Here is a 23525-nt window from a genome sequence, read left to right as displayed (position 1 = left end):
CTCCACCATGGTTTTTACATTTTCTTTTCCCTCTGCCTGGAAGGTTCCTTACACTTATATTTATGAACAGGACTCACTTCCTCACCTCTCAGGTCTTCTAATAACCTTTTCAGTAAAACCCTCCAATTCAATTAAAGTTTTTTTTAATTTTTTTTGTAGAGACAGAGTCTCACTTTACGGCCCTTGGTAGAGTGCCGTGGCCTCACACAGCTCACAGGAACCTCCAACTCCTGGGCTTAAGCGATTCTCTTGCCTCAGCCTCTCGAGTAGCTGGGACTACAGGCGCCCACCACAACGCCCGGCTATTTTTTTGGTTGCAGTTTGGCCGGGGCCGGGTTTGAACCCGCCACCCTCGGTATATGGGGCCGGCACCCTACCGACTGAGCCACAGGCGCCGCCCTCAATTAAAGTTTTAAATTACTTTTCCCACAGATCCCCTAACACTCTTCCTGGGTTTATTTTTCTGCATAAATAAGAGTCTGGCACGTACTAGGGAGCAGCCTACTTCAGTGGAGCAAGAAGACATATTCGAGACCGAAGAGGGAGAAACGTTTAAGTCCCGACTGCCTTCCAAGAGGATTAAGTCCACCCGCCCACGCTCCTAAATGCGCCCCGACAGCTCTACAACCAGCCACGCCTATGGAGGCGGGGCCGAGGCCGGAAGAGCAGCCTTGGGCGGAAGCCCGGTCGGCCGCCTGGGCCCTCCTCCCGACTTGCCCCTGGCGCCCCGCCCACCAGAAAGTGGGTGAAAGGTCGGCGGCGCCGGCACTGCTGCTGGGGCTGCTGAGCCAAGACCGCCAGCGAACCGACAAACTGACTGACAGACGGACTGATCATGGCAGACCAGCCTAAGCGCATCAGCCCGCTCAAGAACCTGATTGCCGGTGGCTTTGGTGGAGTGTGCCTGGTGTTCGTAGGACACCCTCTGGACACGGTCAAGGTGCGAGGAGGCTGGGGAACGAGCTTAGGGAGGAGGCCCGGGCAGGGCGTGGAAAGCAGGACAATCCACGAAATAAGTCCTTGGGACTGAAGTGGGGGCTTATGTGAACTTCCGTGAGACGTCTTAGGGAATCTCTTTTAAGGGTCGGGGGGAGCAGTAGTACCTTGTGCCCCAAAGAGGCAGATGGCACAAAGTGAACAGCCTCTAACTTACGATTTAAATTCTCCGTCCAGCAATCTCTCCTGACCCTGCACCACTTTTCTGGGCATGCGAAAGGAAAAGTGTTTCCCCAAAGGTGATTTCAGCCAACCTTAACATTATCATCAAGGTTGAAACAGATACCCTGTAAAGCCCATCCCAGGGAGACAGCTAAAGACAAATGTAAGGTTATGCTGGAGATGTCATTTGACCCACTCCCCTGGGGCCAGAGTGCCCTAACACCATCTCTTTCTCATCAGACTTGGCCATGGCCATCTTCAGCCTGTCACACTAAGGCAGCCTGCATAGCGTCCTGGGAAAGGCATACCTGTGGGAAGCAATGATGTCCTCAGTGATCAAGCCCCTTCCAAGTGAACAGCTTTGCCCAAGGCCAAGTGGATTATTTCTTTCTTTCTTTCTTTTTTTTTTTTTAAGAGACAGAATCTCACTTCCTAGCCTTCGGTAGAGTGCCGCGGCATTACACAGCTCACAGCAACCTCCAACTCCTGGGCTTAGGCGATTCTCTTGCCTCAGCCTCCCGAGTAGCTGGGACTACAGGCGCTTGCCACAACACCCTGCTATTTTGTTGCAGTTTGGCCGGGGCGGTTGCCGCCACCTTTGGTATATGGGGCTGGTGCCCTACTCACTGAGCCACAGGCGCCGCCCAGCCAGGTGGATTCTTACAACTCCCATGGTCAAACTGAGGGCCTTGGAGAAAGGAAAGTCTTCAGGGCTTGTGCTCTGGTCTTCCTTATATCACACCTTCACGCTTTCCGTTCCAATATTGCTTGGACACCAAAGTCCATACCTGGGGGTTTAAGATTCGAAGCGTCATTCTAGTTTTCTTTCTTTCTTTAATTTTTTGAGACAGAATCTCACTTTGTTGCCTTCAGTAGAGTGCCGTGGTAGAGTTTTGTTTTGTTTTTTTGAGACAGAATCTCACTTTGTTCCCTTCAGTAGAATACAGCTTACAGCAACCTCAAACTCTTGGGCTCAAGTGATTCTCTTGCCTCAACCTCCCAAATAGCTGGGATTATAGGCACCTACCACAATACCTGGATATTTTTTCAAGACGGGGGTCTTGCTCTGGCTCAAGCTGGTCTGGAACCTGTGAGCTCAGGCAATCCACCTGCCTCGACCTTCCAAGTGCTGGGATTATAAGTGTGAGCCCACCTCACCTGGCCCCTGCGTCTGGGCATTTCTGTTGTATCCCTTAAACCTCTCAAATGTGTATGTCACATCTCTTGCTTAGAGACTGACTTCCTTGGCATGCATATAAGTTCCTAACAAATACAAGAATGGAAGATTCTAAAATGCCTGTAATACCAGCACTTTGGGAAGCTGAGGCAGGTGGATCAGTTTTTTTGTTTTATTTTGTTTTGTTTTTGAGACAGAGTCTCACTCTATTGCCCTGTGCAGAGTGCTGTGACATCATCATAGCTGATAGCAACCTCAAACTCTTGGGCTCAAGGGATCCTCCTACCTCAGCCTCCCAAGTAGCTGAGACTAAAGGTGTGTACCACCATGCCCAGCTACTTTTTTTGTTGTTGTTTTTTTGAGACAAGAGTTTCAAGCTGTTACCCTGGGTAGAGTGCCATAGTGTCATAGCTCACAGCAACCTCTAACTCAGGCTCAACGGATCTTCTTGCCTCAGTTTTTCTATTTTTAGTAGAGATGGGGTCTTGCTTTTGCTCAGGCTGGTCTTGAACTCGTGAGCTCAAACAATCCACCCTCCTTGGCCTTCCAGAGTGCTAGGATTACAGGTGTGAGCCACTGTGCCCGGCCTATTTTTTTTTTGAGACAGGGTCTTAGTATGTTGCCCTCGGTAGAGTGCTGTTGCGTCACAGCTCACAGCAACCTCCAACTCTTGGGCTTAAGCAATTATCTTGCCTCAGTCTCCCAAGTAGCTGGAACTACAGATGCCTGTCACAACACCGAGCTATTTTATTTTGTTGTTGTTGTTGTAGTTGTCATTGTTGTTTGGCAGGCCTGGCCCAGGTTCGAAAATTCCAGCCTTAGTGTATGTGGCTAGCACCCTAGCTGCTGAGCTACAGGTGAGATTACAGGTTTGAGCTGGGATTACAAGTGTGAGCCACTGTGCCCAGTTTTGGTTCTGGGGGGTGACTATTTTAACTTCTGGTTTCAGGTCCGACTGCAGACTCAGCCACCTAGTTTACCTGGACAGCCTCCCATGTACTCTGGGACCATTGACTGTTTTCGGAAGACTCTCATTAGAGAGGTAAGGTATCTAGTGCCGGGTATTCCTCTTATTTAGCAGAACACATTCACAAGGTTGTTTTGTTACCCATCTTCAGAGGTATAGGCTAACTTCCTGTGGTTCTACTGGAGGTATAGCCCACAACTGTGTCTCCCTTAATAGGCCATCTTAAGCCTCCCTATAATCATCTACTCTGGAACCTTTCATAGTTCCAGCTACTATATTATACACATACAGATAACTGAAGCTATTAAAATAGTTCTCTCTTTTAGAAAGTGGAATTTTAGACCACAGAGAATTAGTGAGAAATAATTGGAGACATAAAGTAGAAAAAAAGGCACATCTGGGCTCAGCGCCTGTAGCTCAAGTGGCTAAGGTGCCAGCTACATACACCATAGCTGGCAGGTTTGAATCCAGCCCAGGGCCTGCCGAACAACAATGACAACTACAACCAAAAAAAAAAACAAAAATAGCCGGGTGGCGCCTATGGCTCAATGAGTAGGGTGCTGGCTCCATATACCAAGGGTGGTGGGTTCAAACCTGGCTCCAGCCAAACTGCAACAAAAAAATAGCCAGGCGTTGTGGTGGACACCTGTGGTCCCAGCTACTGGGGAGGCTGAGGCAAGAGAATCGCCCAAGCCCAAGAGCTGGAGGTTGCTGTGAGCTGTGATGCCATGGCACTCTACCGAGGGTGACAAAGTGAGACTCTGCCTCGACAAAAAAAAATAAATAAATAATAATAGCTAGGTTTTGTGGCCGGCACCTGTAGTCCCAGCTACTTGGGAGGCTGAGGCAAGAGAATCACTTAAGCCCAGGAGTTTGAGGTTTCTGTGAGTTGTGATGCCATGGCACTCTACCCAGGGCGACAGCTTGAGGCTCTGTCTCAAAAAAAAAAAAAAAGAAAAAGAAAAGAGGTAAGTAATGGCTTCAGCCTTGGAGAAGTAGTTTGTAGGTTTCCTGTAGGACTTAGGTGTGGGAGGAAGACCTTGAGGCAGAGCCCACCCAACCTCCCTTGAGTGAGGTGGTGATACCCTTTCTTCAAGGCTCTTCTCCCTCCATCTCTGATCAGGGTGGGAAGGAGACTGTAGGCTTCAAGTCAGCTCAAAGTCCTCTACCCTTATGGAAGAAAGGCCAGATCACAAACATTATTGAACACCTGTCTAGGGGTGGGCAATGTGCTGAGTACTAGGAGCTTGATGAGAATGATTCGTGTAAGCCTAACTCTTTGAAGACTTCAAAATCCTTAGTCAGTATTTGTGCATGTCTCTGGGTTTTTCTATGCCAGACTGAGCTTTCTGCTTTCTGGAGCTGGTAGGCAGGAGTAAGACTCTGTCTCAAAAAAAGATCTGGATGGGCCAGATTAGTGGAAGGAAGATTGGGCTTGGTCCCTCAGGATCTGAGCATCCTTCTCAGCCCACATGGGGAGTTTTTGGAAGGGATGCTGAAAAGACTTTGTCATATACTACTCTTCCATTCTCTGTTTTTTGTTTCCTGCCTTTGTACTTTGGGCTTGGTGTCCACCTATAGCCTATAGCAGTCTTAGGGCTTTGCAGGAATCAGGAGGAATGCTGACAGGTACAGTTGTACCCTTTTGGTTCTGAAAAGATGTGGATAGCCATGGTCTACAGCAAGGCAGTTTCTTCAACCTGGGTCTCCGGAGCCCTTCCAGCATGCAGCCCTACCTACTCTGATTCTTCTCCAACTCTGTAAAGAGCAACTTTTAACTTTTTTTTTCCTTTCTTTTTCTTTTCTTTTTTTTTTTTTTGTGATGGGGTTACTCTCTGTTGCCCAGGATAAAGTATAATGGCATCAATATAGCTCATAGCAACCTCACAATTCTGGCTCAAGAGAACGTCTTACCTTGGGTGGCACCTGTGGCTCAGTCGGTAGGGTGCTGGCCCCATATACCGAAGGTGGCGGGTTCAAACCCGGCTCCGGCCAAACTGCAACAAAAAAATAGCCGGGTGTTGTGGCGGGCGCCTGTAGTCTCAGCTACTTGGGAGGTTGAGGCAAGAGAATCGCTTAAGCCCAGGAGTTGGAGGTTGCTGTGAGCTGTGTGATGCCATGGCACTCTACCTAGGGTCATAAAGTGAAACTCTGTCTGTACAAAAAAAATAAATAAATAAAGAGGGTGGCACCTGTGGCTCAAGGAGTAGGGCGCCGGCCCCATATGCTGCAGGTGGTGGGTTCAAACCCAGCCCTGGCCAAAAACTGCAAAAAAAAAAAGGAAAATAAGAGAACCTCTTACCTCAACCTCCCAAGTAACTGGGACTATAGGTGTGCCTCAGTGTGCTTGGTTAATTTTCCTATTTTTTGTAGAGATAGGATCTCACTTTTGCTCAGTTGGTCTCAAACTCTCAACCTCAAGCTGTCCTCCTGCCTTGGCCTCCCAAAGCACTAGGATAACAGATATGACCACTGTGCCCAGCCCCAACATTTTGTTTTGTTTGTTTTTTTGAGACAGAGTCTCAAGCTGTCACCCTGGGTAGAGTGCCATGGCATCATAGCTCACAGCAACCTCCAACTCTGGCTCAAGCAAGCAATCCTCTTGCTTCAGTTTTTCTATTTTTGGTATAGATGGGGTCTTGCTTTTGCTCAGACTGGTCTCAAACTGGTAAGCTCAAGCAATTTACCCACCTCAGCCTCCCAGGCTAGGATTACAGGCATGAGCCACTGCACCCAACCTGTTTGTTTTAATTTAGTTTGTTGGCTGGGCATGGTGTCTCCTCATACCTATAATCCTACCACTCTAGGAGGCCCAACCAGGAGAATCACTGTTTTGTTTTGTTTCTTGTTTTTGTTTTTTGAGACAGAGCCTCAAGCTGTCGCCCTGGGTAGGGTGCGGTGATATCACCACTCACAGCAACCTCCAACTCCTGGGCTCAAGTGATTCTCCTGCCTCTGCCTCCCAAGTAGCTGGGACTATAGGCACCTGCCACAACGCCTGGCTATTTTTTGGTTGCAGCTGTCATTGTTGTTTTGGCAGGCCCAGGTTGGATTTGAACCTGCCAGGTAAGGTGTATGTGGCTGGCGATTTAGCTGCTTGAGCCACAGGCACCGAGCCTGTTTTTTTTGTTTGTTTTTGTTTTTGAGACAGAGTCTCACTATGTCACCCTCAGTTGAGTGCTGTGATGTCACAGCTCATAGCAACCTCAAACTCTTGGGCTTAAGTGATTCTCTTGCCTCAGCCTCCCAAGTGGCTGGAACTCCAGGTGCCTGCCAGAATGCCCAGCAAGTTTTTTTTTTTTTTTTTTTTTTGTTATAGTTGTCATTGTGGTTTAGCTAGCCCAGGTCAAATTCGAACCCACCACCCTCGGTATATGTGGCTGGCTCTGTAACCGCTGTGCTACAGGCTCTGAGCCTGTTTTTTTTTTTTGTTTGTTTGTTTGTTTTTTTAAGTTTCAGGTTAATGTGGATGTTAACCTGGTTAACCAACAACCAAATCACAACGTTTGAATTCGTTGAGGAGAATCACTTGAGCTTAGGAGTGATTCGGGACCAGCCTGAGCAAGAGTGAGACCCCCCTCTCTACTGAAAAATAGAAAAATTAGCCCAGCATTGTGCTGGTTGCCTGTAGTCCCAACTACTTTGGAGGTTGCGGCAGCAGGATTGCTTGAGTCCAGGAGTCTGAGGTTACCTATAAGCTGGGCTAATGCCATAGCACTCCAGTCTGAGGCAAGAGTGTAAGATTCTATCTCAAAAAAAAAAAAAAAAAAAGAAGGCAGCGCCTGTGGCTCAAAGGAGTAGGGTGCCGGCCCCATATTCCAGAGGTGGCAGGTTCAAACCAGGCCCTGGCCAAAAACTAAAAAAAAAACAAACAAAACAATAGCAACAAAACTGAAAATGAAATTTCCATATGACCTACTAGTCCACTGCTCAGTACATAAAGAAGTGGAATTTAGAAATCTAAAAGGTATCTGCACTCCCATGTTTATTTTAGCACTTTTCACAATAGCCATATTGTTTCGGAATCAACCTAAGTATCCATCAATGGATGATTGGATATAGAACCAGTGGTACATAATACACAATGGAATATTATATGGCCACAAAAGAGAATGAAATCCTGCCATTTGAAACAACATGGATGGAACTTATGTTTAGTGAAATAAGCTAAACATAGACAAATCTCACATGTTCTTACTTATATGCAGGAGCTAGACATTAAAGCAAGTTGATCTCATGGAGACATAGAATAGAATGATTTTTTTTTTTTTGTGTAGAGACAGAGTTTCACTTTATTGCCCTTGGTAGAGTGCCGTGGCATCACATAGCTCACAGCAACCTCCAACTCCTGGGCTTAGGTGATTCTCCTGCCTCAGCCTCCCGAGTAGCTGGGACTACAGGCGCCTGCCACAATGCCCGGCTATTTTTTTTTTTTTTTTTTTTTTATGTAGAGACAGAGTCTCACTGTACCGCCCTCCGGTAGAGTGCAGTGTCATACGTCTCACAGCAACCTCTAACTCTCGGGCTTATGCGATTCTCTTGCCTCAGCCTCCAGAGCAGCTGGGACTACAGGCGCCCGCCACAACACCCGGCTATTTTTTTTGTTGCAATTTGGCCGGGGCTGGGTTTGAACCCGCCACCCTCGGCATATGGGGCCAGCGCCCTGCTCACTGAGCCACAGGCGCCGCCCGAATAGAATGATTTTTATCAGAGACTGGAAAGCAGAGTGGGGATGGTTAATGGGAGCAATAATACAGTTAGAATGAACAATATTTGATAATATAACAAAGTGGGTGGCACCTGTGGCTTAGTGAGTAGGGCCCCAGCTGCTCGGGAGGCTGAGGCAGGAGAATCGTGGAAGCCCAAGAGCTGGAGGTTGCTGTGAATCCTGTGACATCACAGCACTCTACCGAAGGTGGTAAAGTGAGACTCTGTCTCTACAAAAAAAAAAAAGATAATATAACAAAGTGACTATGATCAATAAGTTAGGATATACTTTATTTATTTATTTTTTTCAATTATGAATAATTGCACCTCGGATAAACCTCATTGGCTATGATACTGCCACTGCGCAAAGCTATTTATTTATTTTTATTTTTTTTTTTTGTAGAGACAGAGTCTCACTTTATGGCCCTCGGTAGAGTGCTGTGGCCTCACACAGCTCACAGCAACCTCCAACTCCAGGGCTTAAGCGATTCTCTTGCCTCAGCCTCCCGAGTAGCTGGGATTACAGGCACCCGCCACAACGCCTGGCTATTTTTTGGTTGCAGTTTGGCCGGGGCCGGGTTTGAACCTGTCACCCTCGGTATATGGGGCTGGCGCCCTACCGACTGAGCCACAGGTGCTGCCCCCATTTATTTATTTTTGAGACAGAGTCTCACTATGTCGCTCTGGGTAGAATGCTGTGGTGTCACAGCTCACAGCAACCTCCAACTCCTGGGCTCAAGCGATTCTCTTGCCTCAGCCTCCCAAGTAGCTGGGACTACAGGCACCCGCCACAATGCCTGGCTATTTTTTTTTTTTTTTTTTGGTTATAGTTGTCATTGTTGTTTGGCAGACCCAGGCTGGATTCGAACCCGCCAGCTCTGGTATGTAGCTGGTGCCTTAGCCACTTGAGCTCCAGGCCGGAATTGGACAGTTTTTAACACAAAGAAATGTTAAAGGCCTGAAGTGATAGGTACCCAAATTACCTTCATTTGATTAATTCAGACTGTATGTCTGTATCAAGATATCACATGTACCCTATAAATATATACAACTATTATGTACCCATAATAATTTAAATTAAAAATTAAAAAAAGGGCTTGGCACTCATAGCTCAGTGGTTAGGGTGCCAGTCACATACGCCGAGGCAGGTGGGTTTGAACCTCGCCCAGGCCTGCTAAACAACAATGACAACTGCAACAAAAAAATAGCTGGGTGTTGTGACAGGTGTCTGTAATCCCAGCTTCTTGGGAAGCCTAGACAAGATAATCACTTAAGTCCAAGAGTTTGAGGTTGCTGTGAGCTGATACACCATGGTACTCTACTGAGGGCGACGCAGTAAGACTGTGTCTCAAAAAAAAAAAAAAATTAAGAAAAATTTCTGTTTGCTTCAAGAAGAGAGTGAAAGAAGCCATGGGTTTGAGGACACACTGCTTCCCTGTTTCAGTGATATAAAGGCTGGTGGTGTCTATAAACAGCTTCTGCTTCTGTGATTCCTTGCAGGGCATTACGGGGCTATATCGGGGCATGGCCGCCCCTATCATTGGGGTCACCCCCATGTTTGCTGTGTGCTTCTTTGGGTTTGGTTTGGGGAAGAGACTACAACAGAAACACCCAGAGGATGAGCTCAGGTGAGTATATATAGGCGTGCAACACTTTCTTTCTGGTGTTGTGTCATGGGTGACACCTTGGTGGACAGGAAATGGGAGTTCCATATTAAAGAGGTTCTTGAGTTTCCTTTGCCCTTTGAAACAAAAGGGAAAAAGGAGGAACAAACAAACATAAAAGTCCTCCCCCACCTCCTTACCAGTTGTCATAATTTCTTTTTTTTTTTTTAGAGACAGAGTCTCACTTTATGGCCCTCGGTAGAGTGCCGTGGCATCACACAGCTCACAGCAACCTCCAACTCCTGGGCTTAAGCGATTCTCCTGCCTCAGCCTCCCGAGTAGCTGGGACTACAGGCACCTGCCACAACGCCTGGCTATTTTTTGGTTGCAGTTTGGCCAGGGCCGGGTTTGAACCCGCCACCCTCGGCATATGGGGCCGGCGCCCTATGGACTGAGCCACAGGCGCCGCCTGTCATAATTTCTTTTATGAGGTGGTTTCCATTACTGGGCAGATTAATAATATCAACTCCATAGGACTGTTGTGGGCGTCTCAGAACTGAAATATGTGTGAAATGTCAAGGGCAGTAACTGGTGCTTCATTAACGACCATAGCAGCCTTGCCTTTCATCACCTGGTTGAGAGAAGAGAAGGTTCCAAGTTTTATTGTACTTCATTTTTACAACATGATTACAATGATTTCAGGTATTAGTTTCTCTGTTAAAGTGAAATAAGGTAGTATGTTTCTTTTCTTTTCTTTTTTTTTTGAGACAGAGCATCAAGCTATTGCCCTGGGTAGAGTGCCATAGCATCACAGCTCACAGCAACCTCCAATTCCTGGGTTCAAGCAATTCTCCTGCCTCCACCTCCCAAGTAGCTGGGACAGGCGCTTGCCACAGTACCCGGCTATTTTTTGGTTGCAGCCATCATTGTTGTTTGACGGGCCTAGGCTGGATTTGAACCCACCAGCTCAGGTGTATGTGGCTGGTGCCTTAATAAGACTTAAGAAGTTGGATTTGGTGCAGCGCCTGTGGCTCAGTGAGTAGGGCGCCTGCCCCATATGCTGAGGGTGGTGGGTTCAAACCCAGCCCCGGCCAAACTGCAACAAAAATATAGCTGGGCCTTGTGGTGGGCGCCTGTAGTCCCAGCTGCTTGGGAGGCAAGAAAATTGCATAAGCCCAAGAGTTAGAGGTTGTTGTGAGGGCGGTAAGGTGAGACTCTGTCTCTAAAAAAAAAAAAAAAAAAAGAAGTTGGATTTGGAGAAAAAAGTTGAATTTCCATATGAAGAGGTAGCTGAGTCAGAATGATAGCTCAGAATTTACAAAGTGGTTAATAGTTAATAGTTTAGGGTGGCAACTCCTAAGAGGAGATATAGGCAGCAGAAGACCCACAGAGGCTAGCCAGCCTTGAGATCTGGGAGCTCAAGAAAGGAAGTCTGGGTTGTCATGTGGGTTGTATTCTGTCACCTCTTCAGGCCATATCAGGTTTAGAGAGGGTCTATGATGTGGAAAGAGGTGCTTATTAACATGAAACTCCATTTCTGGGGTCCCTGTGACACTCTGAATGTGCCTAGTGTTTGTAAACTGCCACAGGTGTCCCCAAACGTGGCTGGGTAAGAGAGTGTTTTGAAGCTGCATTGACTATTGGTAGTTCACATGTCCCATAGACATTTGGTGCCTGGTCTTTTTAGCATATATATTGGCTCACGGCTGTATCAGGGATAGGCATGACCCCAGTGGAGTCATGTCTGGTACTTTGGTTCCTCTGGTTACATTAGTACTTAGTACCTGCCTGCCTGAACAAAGTTTGAAACACTTAGGACTCCACTCCCATAATCTTGTCAACCCTGCAGCATTCACCTCCCTGCAGTGGTTTTTGGGGATGGTATGGAAAGGAGCATTACCAGAGGTGTTGGGGTGGAAGCCCAGAAAGTTTCCAGCTCTCACAGGTGGCTTCCTGGAATGTGGGTGAGAATGGCAGAATAGGCTAGGAAAATGTATACATGGTGTCTTGTGCAAACACAGAGATCTCATTCCAAGGAAAGTTCCAGTCCTGAGAGATGAGAAATGCCTAGCTAAGGCTGGGCATCCTAGGAAGAATGGAGCATATTGGTCTTGAGAATTTAGTTGCTGAGAAGACTCCTCAGGGACAGCAGTGTTATCTGGGGCTGTGAAGCTGGATAGTATGAAAGTCTCTTGAGTGTTGAACATTTAGCCTGTATGATTGGCTGTGTGCCTATGGTAGGTGAGTAAGCCTTGCCTCAGGTGAGTGCATGGAAAAGCAGGGCTGTTGAAAATAATGTCTGCCTGAAGGGAAGGATCTACAGTAGGTGTCCCCCTACTCTCATTTAGCATCTGTTCCACACTTCTGGGACTGACTTGAAGGCTCAGTTGTCAGAGGCTTAGGGCTAAGAGGGGGCCAAAGGCTCAGGCCAATGTGTGAAGTTTTTCAGCAACATTTGCTAAGTCATGAGGACTTGATTGAAATGTTGACTGTGACTTTGTTCTCGGTTGCTCCAGACTATGCTGGTATTTCTAACCCCAGAAGGAAAAAGGACATGCCAGAAGGTGGCACAGGGAGCTGTGGGTGATAGTAGGAACCTTAGATTGCTTCATATACTCAAGTGTTGTTAATTCTGTGGGGGTCAGAGTGAGGACCCATACATCTGGCCATTGTGGGACCACTTTCTGTACAGGAGCCAGAAGACCTGTTGTGCCTGCCTTGGAATCATCCTTATCTGGGTCTTCTCAGCATCTTACAGCATATTCCTTACAGCTGGCCCTAGCTATCCCTCAGCCTATGGAAGGGACCACAGCCATTCTCCCTGACCTTGAAGACTGACTCATGGCTTACTATTCTCAGGCCCTTGGTGAACCAGGGGAAGTAAAATTGGAGCTGAGGTCCAGATGTTGGGTTACTTTCCCCTGCAAAACACCAGCATTTTATGTATGGGTAAGCAAGGCTGAGAGAGACCTAGAAATTTGCCCGTAGTTACTGTGCATGGCAGGCTCAGGGGTGGAAACTGTTTTACTATAAAGCTTCTCCCATGGGTGAGTGATTCTGAGTGCCAACTTCATTTGGGTGGGTCTTGTGACTAGACCTATCCTCCTATCCTCGCATAACTCTTGGCACTAAGACCCTTGCTGTGGAAAATTTGACATCAGAATATACTTAGAACTTGGCTTTGTGTGTGTGAAATCAGATTTGTAGCTGGGGCTTCTGCTCAGTTCAAGTGTTTATTATTTTTTATAAAGTCATCTTTTTTGCTGGGATTGTCTCTGTTCTCAGCAGTTAGTCACAACTGCTTACTTCTCTTTTTTGTTTTCAATATAGCTATCCCCAACTGTTTGTGGCTGGGATGTTATCTGGTGTGTTCACCACAGGAATTATGACCCCTGGAGAACGGATCAAGTGCTTGTTGCAGGTAAGGGTATGATCTGGGGGGAGGTGGCTAGCTTTTTCCATTCAGTATACAATTATGTGTGCATGTTTATGTCCTTTCACCCTTTATAAAGGCTTCAGGTCAGGTGTGCAAAACAGTTTCAAGGTTTTCAGGAACGTGGAAGCAATCCTAGTAGAATCAAGAAAAGGACAGTATAATAAACCAACCAAAATGTCACATCTGTGACGCATCAGCCCAGACCTATCCACACTTATTAGCAGTCACTTCAGGAACTCTCAAAGGTGAGTTATATCTCATCTGAAGTAGAAGGGAGGCTGCTCCTGCCCAAGATATTATATGTATCGATCAATTGCACAAAAGCTCTGCACCTATATACTCTGTTTTTATAACTTTGTAATTTTAAGAATGTTATAGCCATATATCGTGGTTCTTGCCTGTAATCATAGCTACTTGGGAGGCTGAGGTACTTGATGCCAGGAATTTGGGACCGGCCTGGGCAATATAGCAAGACTTTCATCTCTAAAATAAATAAACAACTAAATAAATAAATAATAAAAGAGGATGTTGGGGCGGCGCCTGTGGCTCCGTGAGTAGGGCACCGGCCCCATATGCCGAGGGTGGCAGGTTCAAACCCAGCCCCGGCCAAACTGCAATAAAAAAATAGCCGGGCGTTGTGGCGGGCGCCTGTAGTCCCAGCTGCTCGGGAGGCTGAGGCAAGAGAATCACAGAAGCCCAGGAGTTAGAGGTTGCTGTGAGCCGTGTGACGCCATGGCACTCTACCAAGGGCACTAAAGTGAAACTCTGTCTCTACAAAAAAAAACAAAACAAAAAGAGGATGTTATATAAGTGGAATCATGTATTATATAAACTTTTCTTTTTTTTTTGAGACAGAGTCTCAAGTTGTCACCCTGGGTAGAGTGCTGTGATGTCATAGCTCACAGCAACCCCCCAACTCTTGGGCTCAAGCAATCTTCTTGCCTCAGTTTTTCTATTTTTAATAGAGACGGGGTCTCACTTTTGCTCAGGCTGGTTTCAAACTCGTGAGGTCAAGCAGACCACCTACCTCGGCCTCCCAGAGTCCTAGGATTACAGGTGTGAGCCCAGTTTATGTAAACTTTTCTAGTTGGTTTATTCCTTCTTTCTTTTTGTGACAGAGTCTCACTTTGTCACATTCCGTAGAGTGCTGTGGCATTGTACCTCACAGCAACCTCAAACTCTTGGACTCAAGTGATCTCGTCTCAGCTTCCAAAGCAGCTGAGATTACAGGCACCCATCACAATGCTCTGCTCTTTTTAGAGATAGAGTCTTGGTCTTGCTCAGGTTGGTCTCTAACTCCTAAGCTCAAGCAGTCTACCTACCTTGGCCTCCCAGAGTATTAGGATTACTATGCCTGGCCTGTAATCTCAAACTCTTAGACTTAAACAATCCTCTTGCCTTAGCCTCCCAAGTAGCTGGGACTCTAGGGGCCTGCCATCATGTCTAGCTAGTCCTTTTATTTTTAGTAGAGGCAGGGTCTTGCTCTGGCTCAGGCTGGTTTCGAACTCCTCAACTCAGGCAATTCATCTGCTTCAGCCTCCCAGAGTACTAGGATTATAGGCATGAGCCAACGCTCCTGGTCTTTCTTTTTTTAATTTTAATTTTTTATTTTTTTGAGACAGTCTCTCCATCATCCAGTGTAGAGTACCTGGGTGTCATAGCTCACAGAAATGCAAACTCTTGCACTAAAGTGATCTTCTTTTTTATTTATTTATTTTTTTTAATTAATTTTTTTTTTAATTTTTTTTATTGTTGCAGTTTGGCCAGGGTTGGGTTTGAACTCACCACCCTCAGTATATGGGACCAGCACCCTACTCACTGAGCCACAGGCACTACCCTAAAGTGATTTTATTGCCTTAGCCTCCCAAGTAGCCTCCCAACTACCTGCCACAAGGCCCAGGTAATTTTTTTATTTTTTCTTTTTTGCAGTTTTTTTTTTTGGCCAGGGCTGGGTTTGAACCTGCTAACTCCCGTATATGAGGCCGGCGCCCTACTCCTTTGAGCCACAGGTGCCCCACCCTCTATTTTTTTTTTTTTGAGACAGAATCTCAAGCTGTCACCTTGGGTAGAGTGCTGTGAAGTTGTAGCTCACAGCAACAATTCTTGGGCTCAACCTATCCTCTTGCCTCAGTTTTTCTATTTTTAGTAAGATAGGGTCCGCTTTTGCTCAGGCTGGTCTTGAACTCATGAGCTCAAGCAATCTACCTGTCTCAGCCTCCCAATCCAAAGTGCTAGGATTACAGCCCCCATGTTGGCTTATTTTATTATTATATTTTTTAGACAGAGTCTTGCCCCAGCTGGAGTGCATTGGTGTCATAGTTTGCTGCAACCTGAACCTCTGACCTCAAGCAATCCTCTTGCCTCAGCCTCCCTTTTTTTTTTTTTTTTTTTTTTTTGAATTTTTTGCCGGGGCTAGGTTTGAACCCGCCACCTCTGGCATATGGGACCGGCGCCCTACTCCTTGAGCCACAGGCGCCGCCCTACCTCAGCCTCCCAAAGTGCTAGGATTATAGGTATAAGGCACCTTGCCTGGCTTTGGGTTGGCTTTTTTTTTTTTTAGAGACAGAGTCTCACTTTGTTGCCCTCGGTAGAGTGCTATGGTGTCACAGCTCACAGCAACATCTAGCTCTTGGACTTAGGCAATTGTCTTGTCTCAGCCTCCCAAGTGGCTGGGACTACACGTGCCCGCCACAATGCCCAGCTATTTTTGTTGTTGTTGTAGTTGCCATTGTTGTTTAGCAGTCCCTGGGCTGAGTTCGAACCCGCCCTCCTTGGTTTAACGTGGCCAGTGCTCTAACCACTGAGCTATAGGCACCTGGTGGAGGTTTATTTCTGACCCTGAATATGGTCTGTCTTGGTATATGTTCTATGGGCATTTGAAAATCACATGTAATTGTTATCGTTTGATGGTGTATTCTTTTTTTCTGAGGCAGGGTCTCAAGCTGTCACTCTGGATAGAGTGCTATGGCATCACAGCTTACGGCAACTTCAAACTCTTGGGCTTAAGGGATTCTCTTGCCTCAGCATCCCAAGCAGCTGGGACTACAGGCACCTGCCACAACGCCTGGTTATTATTTTGTTTATTTTTTTTTTTTTTTGTAGAGACAGAGTCTCACTTTATTGCCCTTGGTAGAGTGCTGTGGCGTCACGACTCACAGCAACCTTTAACTCTTGGGCTTAGGCAGTTCTCTTGCCTCAGCCTCCCAAGTAGCTGGGAATACAGGCACCCACCACAACGCCCAGCTATTTTTTTGTTGTGCTTTGGCTGGGGCCAGGTTTGAACCCGCCACCCTCGGTATATGGAGCCAGCGCTCTACCCACTGAGCCACAGGCACCACCCGCCTGGCTATTTTTGTTGTTGTTGTTGCAGTTGTCGTTGTTTTAGCTGGCCTGGAACGGGTTCGAACCCACCAGCCTTGGTGTATGTGGCTCTCGCCCTACCCACTGAGCTATGGGTGCCACCTCATTTGGTGGTGTATTCTATACATGCCAATTAGATCCTCTTAATTGCTAGTGTTGTTGAATTTCTTTTATATCCTTACTGATTTTCTCTTTAGTTGTTCTACCAATTTTTTTTTTTTTTTGAGACAGAGTCTCACTTTGTTACCTTTGGTAGAGTGCCATGGTGTCATAGCTCACAGCAACCTCAAAGTCTTGGGCTCAAGCGATTCTCTTGCCTCAGCCTCTGGAGTAACTAGGACTGCCAGCATCTGCCACAATGCCCAGTTATTTTTAGAGACAGGGTCTTGCTCTGGCTCAGGCTGGTCTCAAACCTGTGAGCTCAGGCAATCCACCTGCCTTGGCCTCCCAGAGGGCTAGGATTATAGGTGTGAGCCACCACTCAGAAGTTTAATTGTGATGTCTTGACATAAATTTCCTTAGGTTTATTCTGTTTGGTGTTCACTCATCTTCTTGAATCTAGGTTTACATTTTTCCAAATTTGGGAAATTGTTAGCAATTATTTCCTCCCCTGCTTTCCCCTTGTCTCATTCTGTTGCCTAGGCTGCAGTGCAGTGGTGCAATCACAGCTCACTGCAGACTAGAACCCTTGGGCTCAAATGATCCTCCCACTTCAGCCTCTTAAAGTGCTGGGATTTATAGGTATGAGCAATTGTACCCAGTGGTGGGAAAGTTTTTGATAACAAATTCAACTTCTTTAATAGATATAGAGTAATTAATATTTGTATATTTTTTGTTTCACCTTTTCAGCATTTTGATAAGTTGTATATTTTTGTAATTGAGACAGAGTCTCACTTTGTCATCCTTGGTAGAGTGCCATGGTGTCACAGCTCACAGCAACCTCCCAAGTCTTGTGCTCAAATGATCCTCTTGCTTCAGCCTCCCAAGTAACTGTGACTACAGGTGTACCCCCACCACACCTGGCTAATTTTTTAAATTTTCTATAGAGACAGGGTCTTACTATGATGCCGAGTCTTGACCTCCTGTCCTCAGGTGATTCAACCACCTTGGTCTCCCAAAGTGGTGCCAAAGCTTCTGGCCTATCTGATATTTCTATACGTATGCTGATAGATGCTTGAAAGTCACCATATGTAAAACCAAACTCTTGGAGTACAGTGACAGAATCATAGCTAACTACAGCCTCAAACTCCTGAGCTCAAGGGAATACTCCTGCTTTAGCCTTCCAATTAGCTGGGACTCCAGGCATGCAAAACCATAGGTAGCTAATTGTTCTTTATTTCCTCTGGCTCTGTCTAGGATCCCTGTCTGGGTACTTAGAGCTCAGAATGAAATATTTTTTTTTTAAGAGACAGAGTTTCACTTTGTTGCCCTTAGTAGAGTGCTATGGCATCACAGCTCACAGCAACCTCCAGCTCTTGGGCTTAGGTGATTCTCTTGCCTCAGCCTCCCGAGTAGCTGGGACTACAGGCGCCTGCCACAGTGCTTTGCTATTTTTTTGTTGCAGTTTGGCCAGGGCTGGGTTCGAACCCGCCACCCTCGGTATATTGGGCCGGTGACCTACTCACTGAGCCACAGGTGCCACCTCAGAATGTAATTTTTTGTTCTCTTTTCTTCTCTCTCTCCCCTTTCCTTTTTTTTTTTTTTTTTTTGAGACAGTCTCACCATGTCACCCTCAATAGAGTGCCGTGGTGTTATAGCTCACAGCAACCTCAAACTCTTGGGCTTAAGTGATTTTCTTGCCTCAGCCTCTCAAATAGCTGGGACTACAAGCACCCACCACAACACCTGTCTATTTTTTTTTGTTACAGTTGTCATTGTTGTTCAGCAGGCCTGGGTTGGATTCAAACCCACCAGCCCTGGTGTTTGTGGCTGGCGCCATAGCCGCTGAGCTACAAGCACCAAGCCTTTTTTTTTTTTTTTTTTTGAGACATAGTCTCTCAGGCTAGAGTGCAATGGTATCATCATAGTTCCCTGCAATCTCCAAATCCTGGACTCAAGTGACCCTCTTGCCTTAGGCTCTCTAGTAGCTGAGATTACAAGCACATGCCACCATACCTAGCTCGTTTTTCTATTTTTTGTAGAAACGAGGTCTTACTATTGGGCTCCAACTGGATTTGAACTCCTGGGCTCAAACATTCCTCCCACCTCACCCTCCCAAAGTGCTAGGATTACATGCATGAGCCACCATTCCAGCCAGTTCACCTTTCTCCCTTCCCTCCCCTTCCTTCCCTGACTTCCTTCTTCTTTTTTTTTTTTTTTTGAGATAGCATCTCATTCTATTGCCCTGAGTACAGTGCAATGGCATCATCGTAGCTTGCTGCAACCTCAAATTCCTGGAGCTCAAGCTGTCTTCCTGTTTCAGCCTCCTGAATAGGTGGAACTACAGGCATGTGCTAGGATACCTGGCTAAGTTTTCTGTTTTTAGTAGAAACAGGGTTTCACTCTTGCTTATGTTGATCTCAATCTCTTGAGCTCAAATGATCCTCCCACCTCAGCCTTTCAGAGTGCTAAGATTACAGCTGTGAGCCACCATGCCTGTTGCTATTCACTTTCTTAACCGAGTCTCATGACCAGCTAGACTTGGAATGCATTTGGTGCTCAGTGTATATTTGTTGAAGGAATAGTATTTGTTGCTTTTTTCCTAGACCTTCTGATAGCTTTATGGTGTTTGGGAGAAATCCTCGACTAGTTTTTCGACTTTTCTCTTGATTTTATTTCTAGTCAGTATGTGAATTTTTTTTTTTTTTTGAGACAGTTTTATTTTTTTGCCCTCGGTAGAGTGCTGTGGTGTCATAGCTCACAGGAACCTCAAACTCTTGGGCTTAAGTAATTCTTTTGCCTCACCCTCCTAAGTAGCTGGGACTATAGGCACCTGCCACAACACCTGGCTATTTTTAGAGACGAGGTTTCACTCTGGCTCAGTCTGGTCTCAAACTCGTGAGCTCAGGCAATCCACCGCACCTGGCCAGTATGTGAATGTTTTGTGATAATTTTACCTAGTCTTGTTCATAGTGCCTTCCTTAATAGTACATGTTCTAAATATTAATCAATTTGACAGTAAGGTCTTTCATTGTTCTAACACATAATGACCACTTCGTATTGTCCATGATCTGCTGAGTTTTCTGATTTTGATGTTTCTGTTCTGACTTGATGACTACTACCTCCCTCTCAGATTCAGGCTTCTTCAGGAAAAACTAAGTACACTGGTACCTTGGACTGTGCAAAGAAGCTGTACCAAGAGTCTGGGATCCGAGGCATCTACAAGGGGACTCTGCTCACCCTCATGCGAGGTAACCTTTGAGGACCTTCACCTGAGGTCACCTAAGGATGGTCTTGCCTGTTTCACCAGATTAGCCTTGGCATAATACATGTCAGTGCTCTGACAAGACTGGCAGTGAGTGTCTGATTTTAGGCAGCCTCACCCTGGCCAGCATGGACACAGATGAAGATTGGGGACCTTATGTTCTTCCTGAGTGTTTGTAGAGGTGCAATTCATGACAATAGTAGTTGTAGAGGAGTGGCAAGTAGACAGAAATCATGGATGGAGGCATGACTATGAAGAGCGACTGAGGGAAAGTGGGCTTCTTCCTACTTTTGAGAGGCATGCCTTGCTGGAGTGACAGTAAGAGAGGTAGAGACAGTCTCACTCTTGTCCTGACATGGCAGCTTGGAGGAAACCCAGATGCACTAGCTGTGGATGTAACTGCTTGGAGTGGGCATGTTGGTGGTGACCACTCAGAGGAGACTTTATTTTTATTTATTTTTTTTAAACTTTTTTTTATTTTTAATTTCAGCTTTCTTGTTCATTCTTCTTCGTTTGAAGTACTCTTTTTTTTTTTTGTTCATTTCTTCTTCCTCTGGCGATGCTCTGACTCGCTGGTTTTGATGTTAGTAGAGACTGGGTCTTACTCTGGCTCACTGCTGCTCATACTGGTCTCGAACCTCTGAGCTCAGGCAATCCACCCGCCTCGGCCTCCCACAGCGCTGGGACTGCAGGCGTGAGCCACCACGCCCAGCCTCAGAGGAGACTTTAAAGATGAAATTATGTCATATGACCATATGTCATGTGTCATATGGCACTCACACCAGTGCTTTGTGCAGAACAGCATCTCATAGCTGCAAAGTGGTTACTACAAATAGGATGTGACTGCTAAGGAACTTCTCAGGAAACCTTGAAGGTTCCAGTGCTAAACTGAGCTCTTCAAAGTTTAAGAATCTATGGAGATTTTACATACTTACTTCACCTTGTTCTTGCCACAGATGTTCCAGCCAGTGGAATGTATTTCATGACTTACGAATGGCTGAAAAATATCTTTACTCCAGAGGGAAAGAGGTAAGGAGAATGGAAGAACTTAGAAGCCCCTTTCCCCAGTCATGGGTGGGTTGCCCTCTCCTGTGGTAGGTCTGAAAGTAGAATTGGGACTTTTTCTTGGCTCTATGCCCACTTTCCTCATGGCTACTGAGGTCCAGCTAGCTTCTCGTACTCTGTGCTTCACTCATTGGAGCAAGTGTTTAAAACAGGAGCATGAAACCTCCTCCAAGGAGTGGCAGCTGCAATATCATGGATTCTGGCCTCATACTACCTCCCTATAGCCAATTTATCCTTCTCTATAACTTCCCTGTTTGCCATAGGAAGGATGGTCTGAATACTAGTCTCACAGCATTTGTCTGATTGGGGCTATGGTTGGTGTTGTGCAGGGTGAGTGAACTAAGTGCTCCTCGGATCCTGTTGGCTGGGGGCATTGCGGGGATCTTCAACTGGGCTGTGGCAATCCCCCCAGATGTGCTCAAGTCCCGCTTCCAGACTGGTGAGTGGAGGGTAGTGGATGATAACAGAGTTGGTCCCAGCACTGGCTACTGCTGGGATGCAGAGCTCTTTTTTTTTTTTTTTTTGTAGAGACAGAGTCTCACTGTACGGCCCTCGGTAGAGTGCCGTGGTGTTACACGGCTCACAGCAACCTCTAACTCTTGGGCCTACGCGATTCTCTTACCTCAGCCTCCTGAGTAGCTGGGACTACAGGCGCCCGCCACAACGGCCGGCTATTTTTTTGTTGCAGTTTGGCCGGGGCTGGGTTTGAACCCGCCACCCTTGGCACATGGGGCCGGTACCCTACTCACTGAGCCACAGGTGCCGCCCTGGGATGCAGAGCTCTTAAGGCCCTAGGGATCTCCATGGCAGCACCCAACAACTGTCAGACCAGCATTCTCCCTCATAGTCTTGTGTTTTGGGAACCCTAGATTCATTTTCATCTCAGTCTAAATACAAGTAAGTGAGATAAGAAGTCAAATCTATTCTCTTTTCCCCTTATGAACAGTTTCATTCTTTATTTTTCTTTTCCATTCTCTTGGTAATAGCAAATTCAGTATTTGTTTATTTGTCCTAAGGTAAATTGTGTTGTTTATGTCCTGTCCCACATGACCTGCAAGGTGTCCTCTCCCTGGTGCTGGCCCTGATCCTGCAGGAAGACTTAACTACTAGATTCTCCCCATGTGTGTTGCCATGGTCAGGTCAGGAAACTTCCTGAAGACTTAAACATTGGATTCTGTCCCACAGCACCTCTTGGAAAATATCCTAATGGTTTCAGAGATGTGCTAAAAGAGCTGATCCGGGATGAAGGAATCATGTCCTTATACAAGGGATTCAATGCAGTGATGATCCGAGCCTTCCCAGCTAACGCAGTGAGTATTAGCTTGCAGAGACTGTGCTTTCTCTTTGGGGCTCAGGGTAGGGGTAGGTGGGCTGACTTTTGCTTGCTATTGGAATTGATTGGGGACTCAGTTTCCCAAAACACTATCCTCAGCCAGAATCTACTTATTTGTTCCCTTTCCTAAAGCTGTCTAGGCGGATTTGCCTTTGGGGATCTCTGAGGTGAAGGGCTTTGATTTCTTGACCTGGTCCTCAGAAGCAGGGAGTATAGGATATGCATTTTCTCCTCCTCTTAAGAATGAGAGAGCACAGGGCGGCACCTGTGGCTCAAGGAGTAGGGCGCCGGTCCCATATGCCGGAGGTGGTGGGTTCAAACCCAGCCCTGGCCGAAAAAAAAAAAAAAAAAAAAAAAAAAAAAAAAAAGAATGAGAGAGCACAGCTTAAATCCTTGATGTAGGGTGGGAGTAGACTTTTGGTCTGAATAGGGCCAACCAAGTCTGATGCTAGGGTGGCGGTGGGTGGCATTTATAAATAATCACATTCCTGCTGGCTTTTTTTCCTTTTCCTAATCCTTTCTCAGGCCTGCTTCCTTGGCTTTGAAGTTGCCATGAAATTCCTTAATTGGGCCACCCCCAACTTGTGAGGCTGAAGGCTGCTTGAGGCTTCTGGATGCTGAAAAGGAAGAGTAATGGGCAGGGGACTCAGCAGTCCTGAAGGGTGAGGGGAGGAGGATGGTGGGATCAGAGCTCTGTGCATAACTTGCTGAGACCGTTGCCTTAATGATATCCTCTACCTTATGTAACTTGGTGTGCCATTTTGAAACTTGAATTTACTCTTGTAAGTGTAAGGGATCCCAAGAGGGTTTGGAGATGGAAAAGTAGCTTCTCGACCAAATGCTACCTGTAGCCAGAATGCTGTCTAGTGGTTGCCTGCTGGTCTTACTATACCCAAAGTACTTTTCATTAAAGAGGTAATCTCAGTTTCTCACTGGAGGCACTCTGCATGTTTTCAAACAGTTGACTAGGAGCTGGGGCCTTCTTCAATCCCTAGCCAGGAATGCCCATCTGATTTCCAGGGTGCCGTCTAATTCTGGCCTGTACATGGGGAAGTGGACATGAGGCCCATGTTATCTTTCCAAGTGTACTAGGCATATATGCCTAGGAACAGATAGCCTAGTAAACGTTGGACTTTTATTTTATTTTTACACATGCAAGTAATCAAAAGTAAAACTAGAGTAGCCTAATTTCCCAAGAGTAGGTGGAAAACTTTCCCTCCTACACAGTGAAGACAGTTATAGTCTGTTAGGATAAGAGAGAAAGCTCAGGGTGTAGGAAGGCTCTTTTCACACACTCTTTTCTCATGAAAGTGCCCTATTTTAATAGGAAACAATAAATATTGTTTTTAATTTT

At 46.3% G+C, this 23525-nt stretch overlaps 1 protein-coding gene and 1 pseudogene across 1 annotated transcript; one reads left to right on the top strand and one right to left on the bottom strand.

Moving 5' to 3' along the window:
* Window positions 1-639: 639 nt before the first annotated feature.
* SLC25A20 (solute carrier family 25 member 20) lies at window positions 640-23525 on the top strand. The gene is made up of 9 exons (XM_053599129.1): window positions 640-940; window positions 3285-3377; window positions 9510-9637; window positions 12944-13034; window positions 19642-19759; window positions 20730-20802; window positions 21168-21277; window positions 22024-22148; window positions 22697-23525. Exons 1-9 carry the CDS (start codon window positions 836-838, stop codon window positions 22757-22759), a joined length of 906 nt encoding a protein of 301 aa, XP_053455104.1. The 5' UTR covers window positions 640-835; the 3' UTR covers window positions 22760-23525.
* Window positions 8299-8381, bottom strand: LOC128592800 (uncharacterized; annotated as a pseudogene).

This window comes from Nycticebus coucang, chromosome 8 (assembly GCF_027406575.1).
Source record: "Nycticebus coucang isolate mNycCou1 chromosome 8, mNycCou1.pri, whole genome shotgun sequence".
Classification (NCBI taxonomy): Eukaryota; Metazoa; Chordata; class Mammalia; order Primates; family Lorisidae; genus Nycticebus; species Nycticebus coucang.
The sequence above is the reverse complement of the archived record's forward strand: the minus strand, read 5'-3'. Positions and strand labels throughout refer to the sequence as shown.

What these genes read in the sequence shown, in the direction of transcription:
- SLC25A20 (XM_053599129.1), top strand. Translation starts at nt 836, where the DNA reads ATGGCAGACCAGCCTAAGCGCATCAGCCCGCTCAAGAACCTGATTGCC. An exon ending in GGATCAAGTGCTTGTTGCAG is followed by an intron (nt 13,035 to 19,641) that starts GTAAGGGTATGA and finishes CCTCCCTCTCAG; the next exon opens with ATTCAGGCTTCTTCAGGAAA. An exon ending in CAAGTCCCGCTTCCAGACTG is followed by an intron (nt 21,278 to 22,023) that starts GTGAGTGGAGGG and finishes TCTGTCCCACAG; the next exon opens with CACCTCTTGGAAAATATCCT.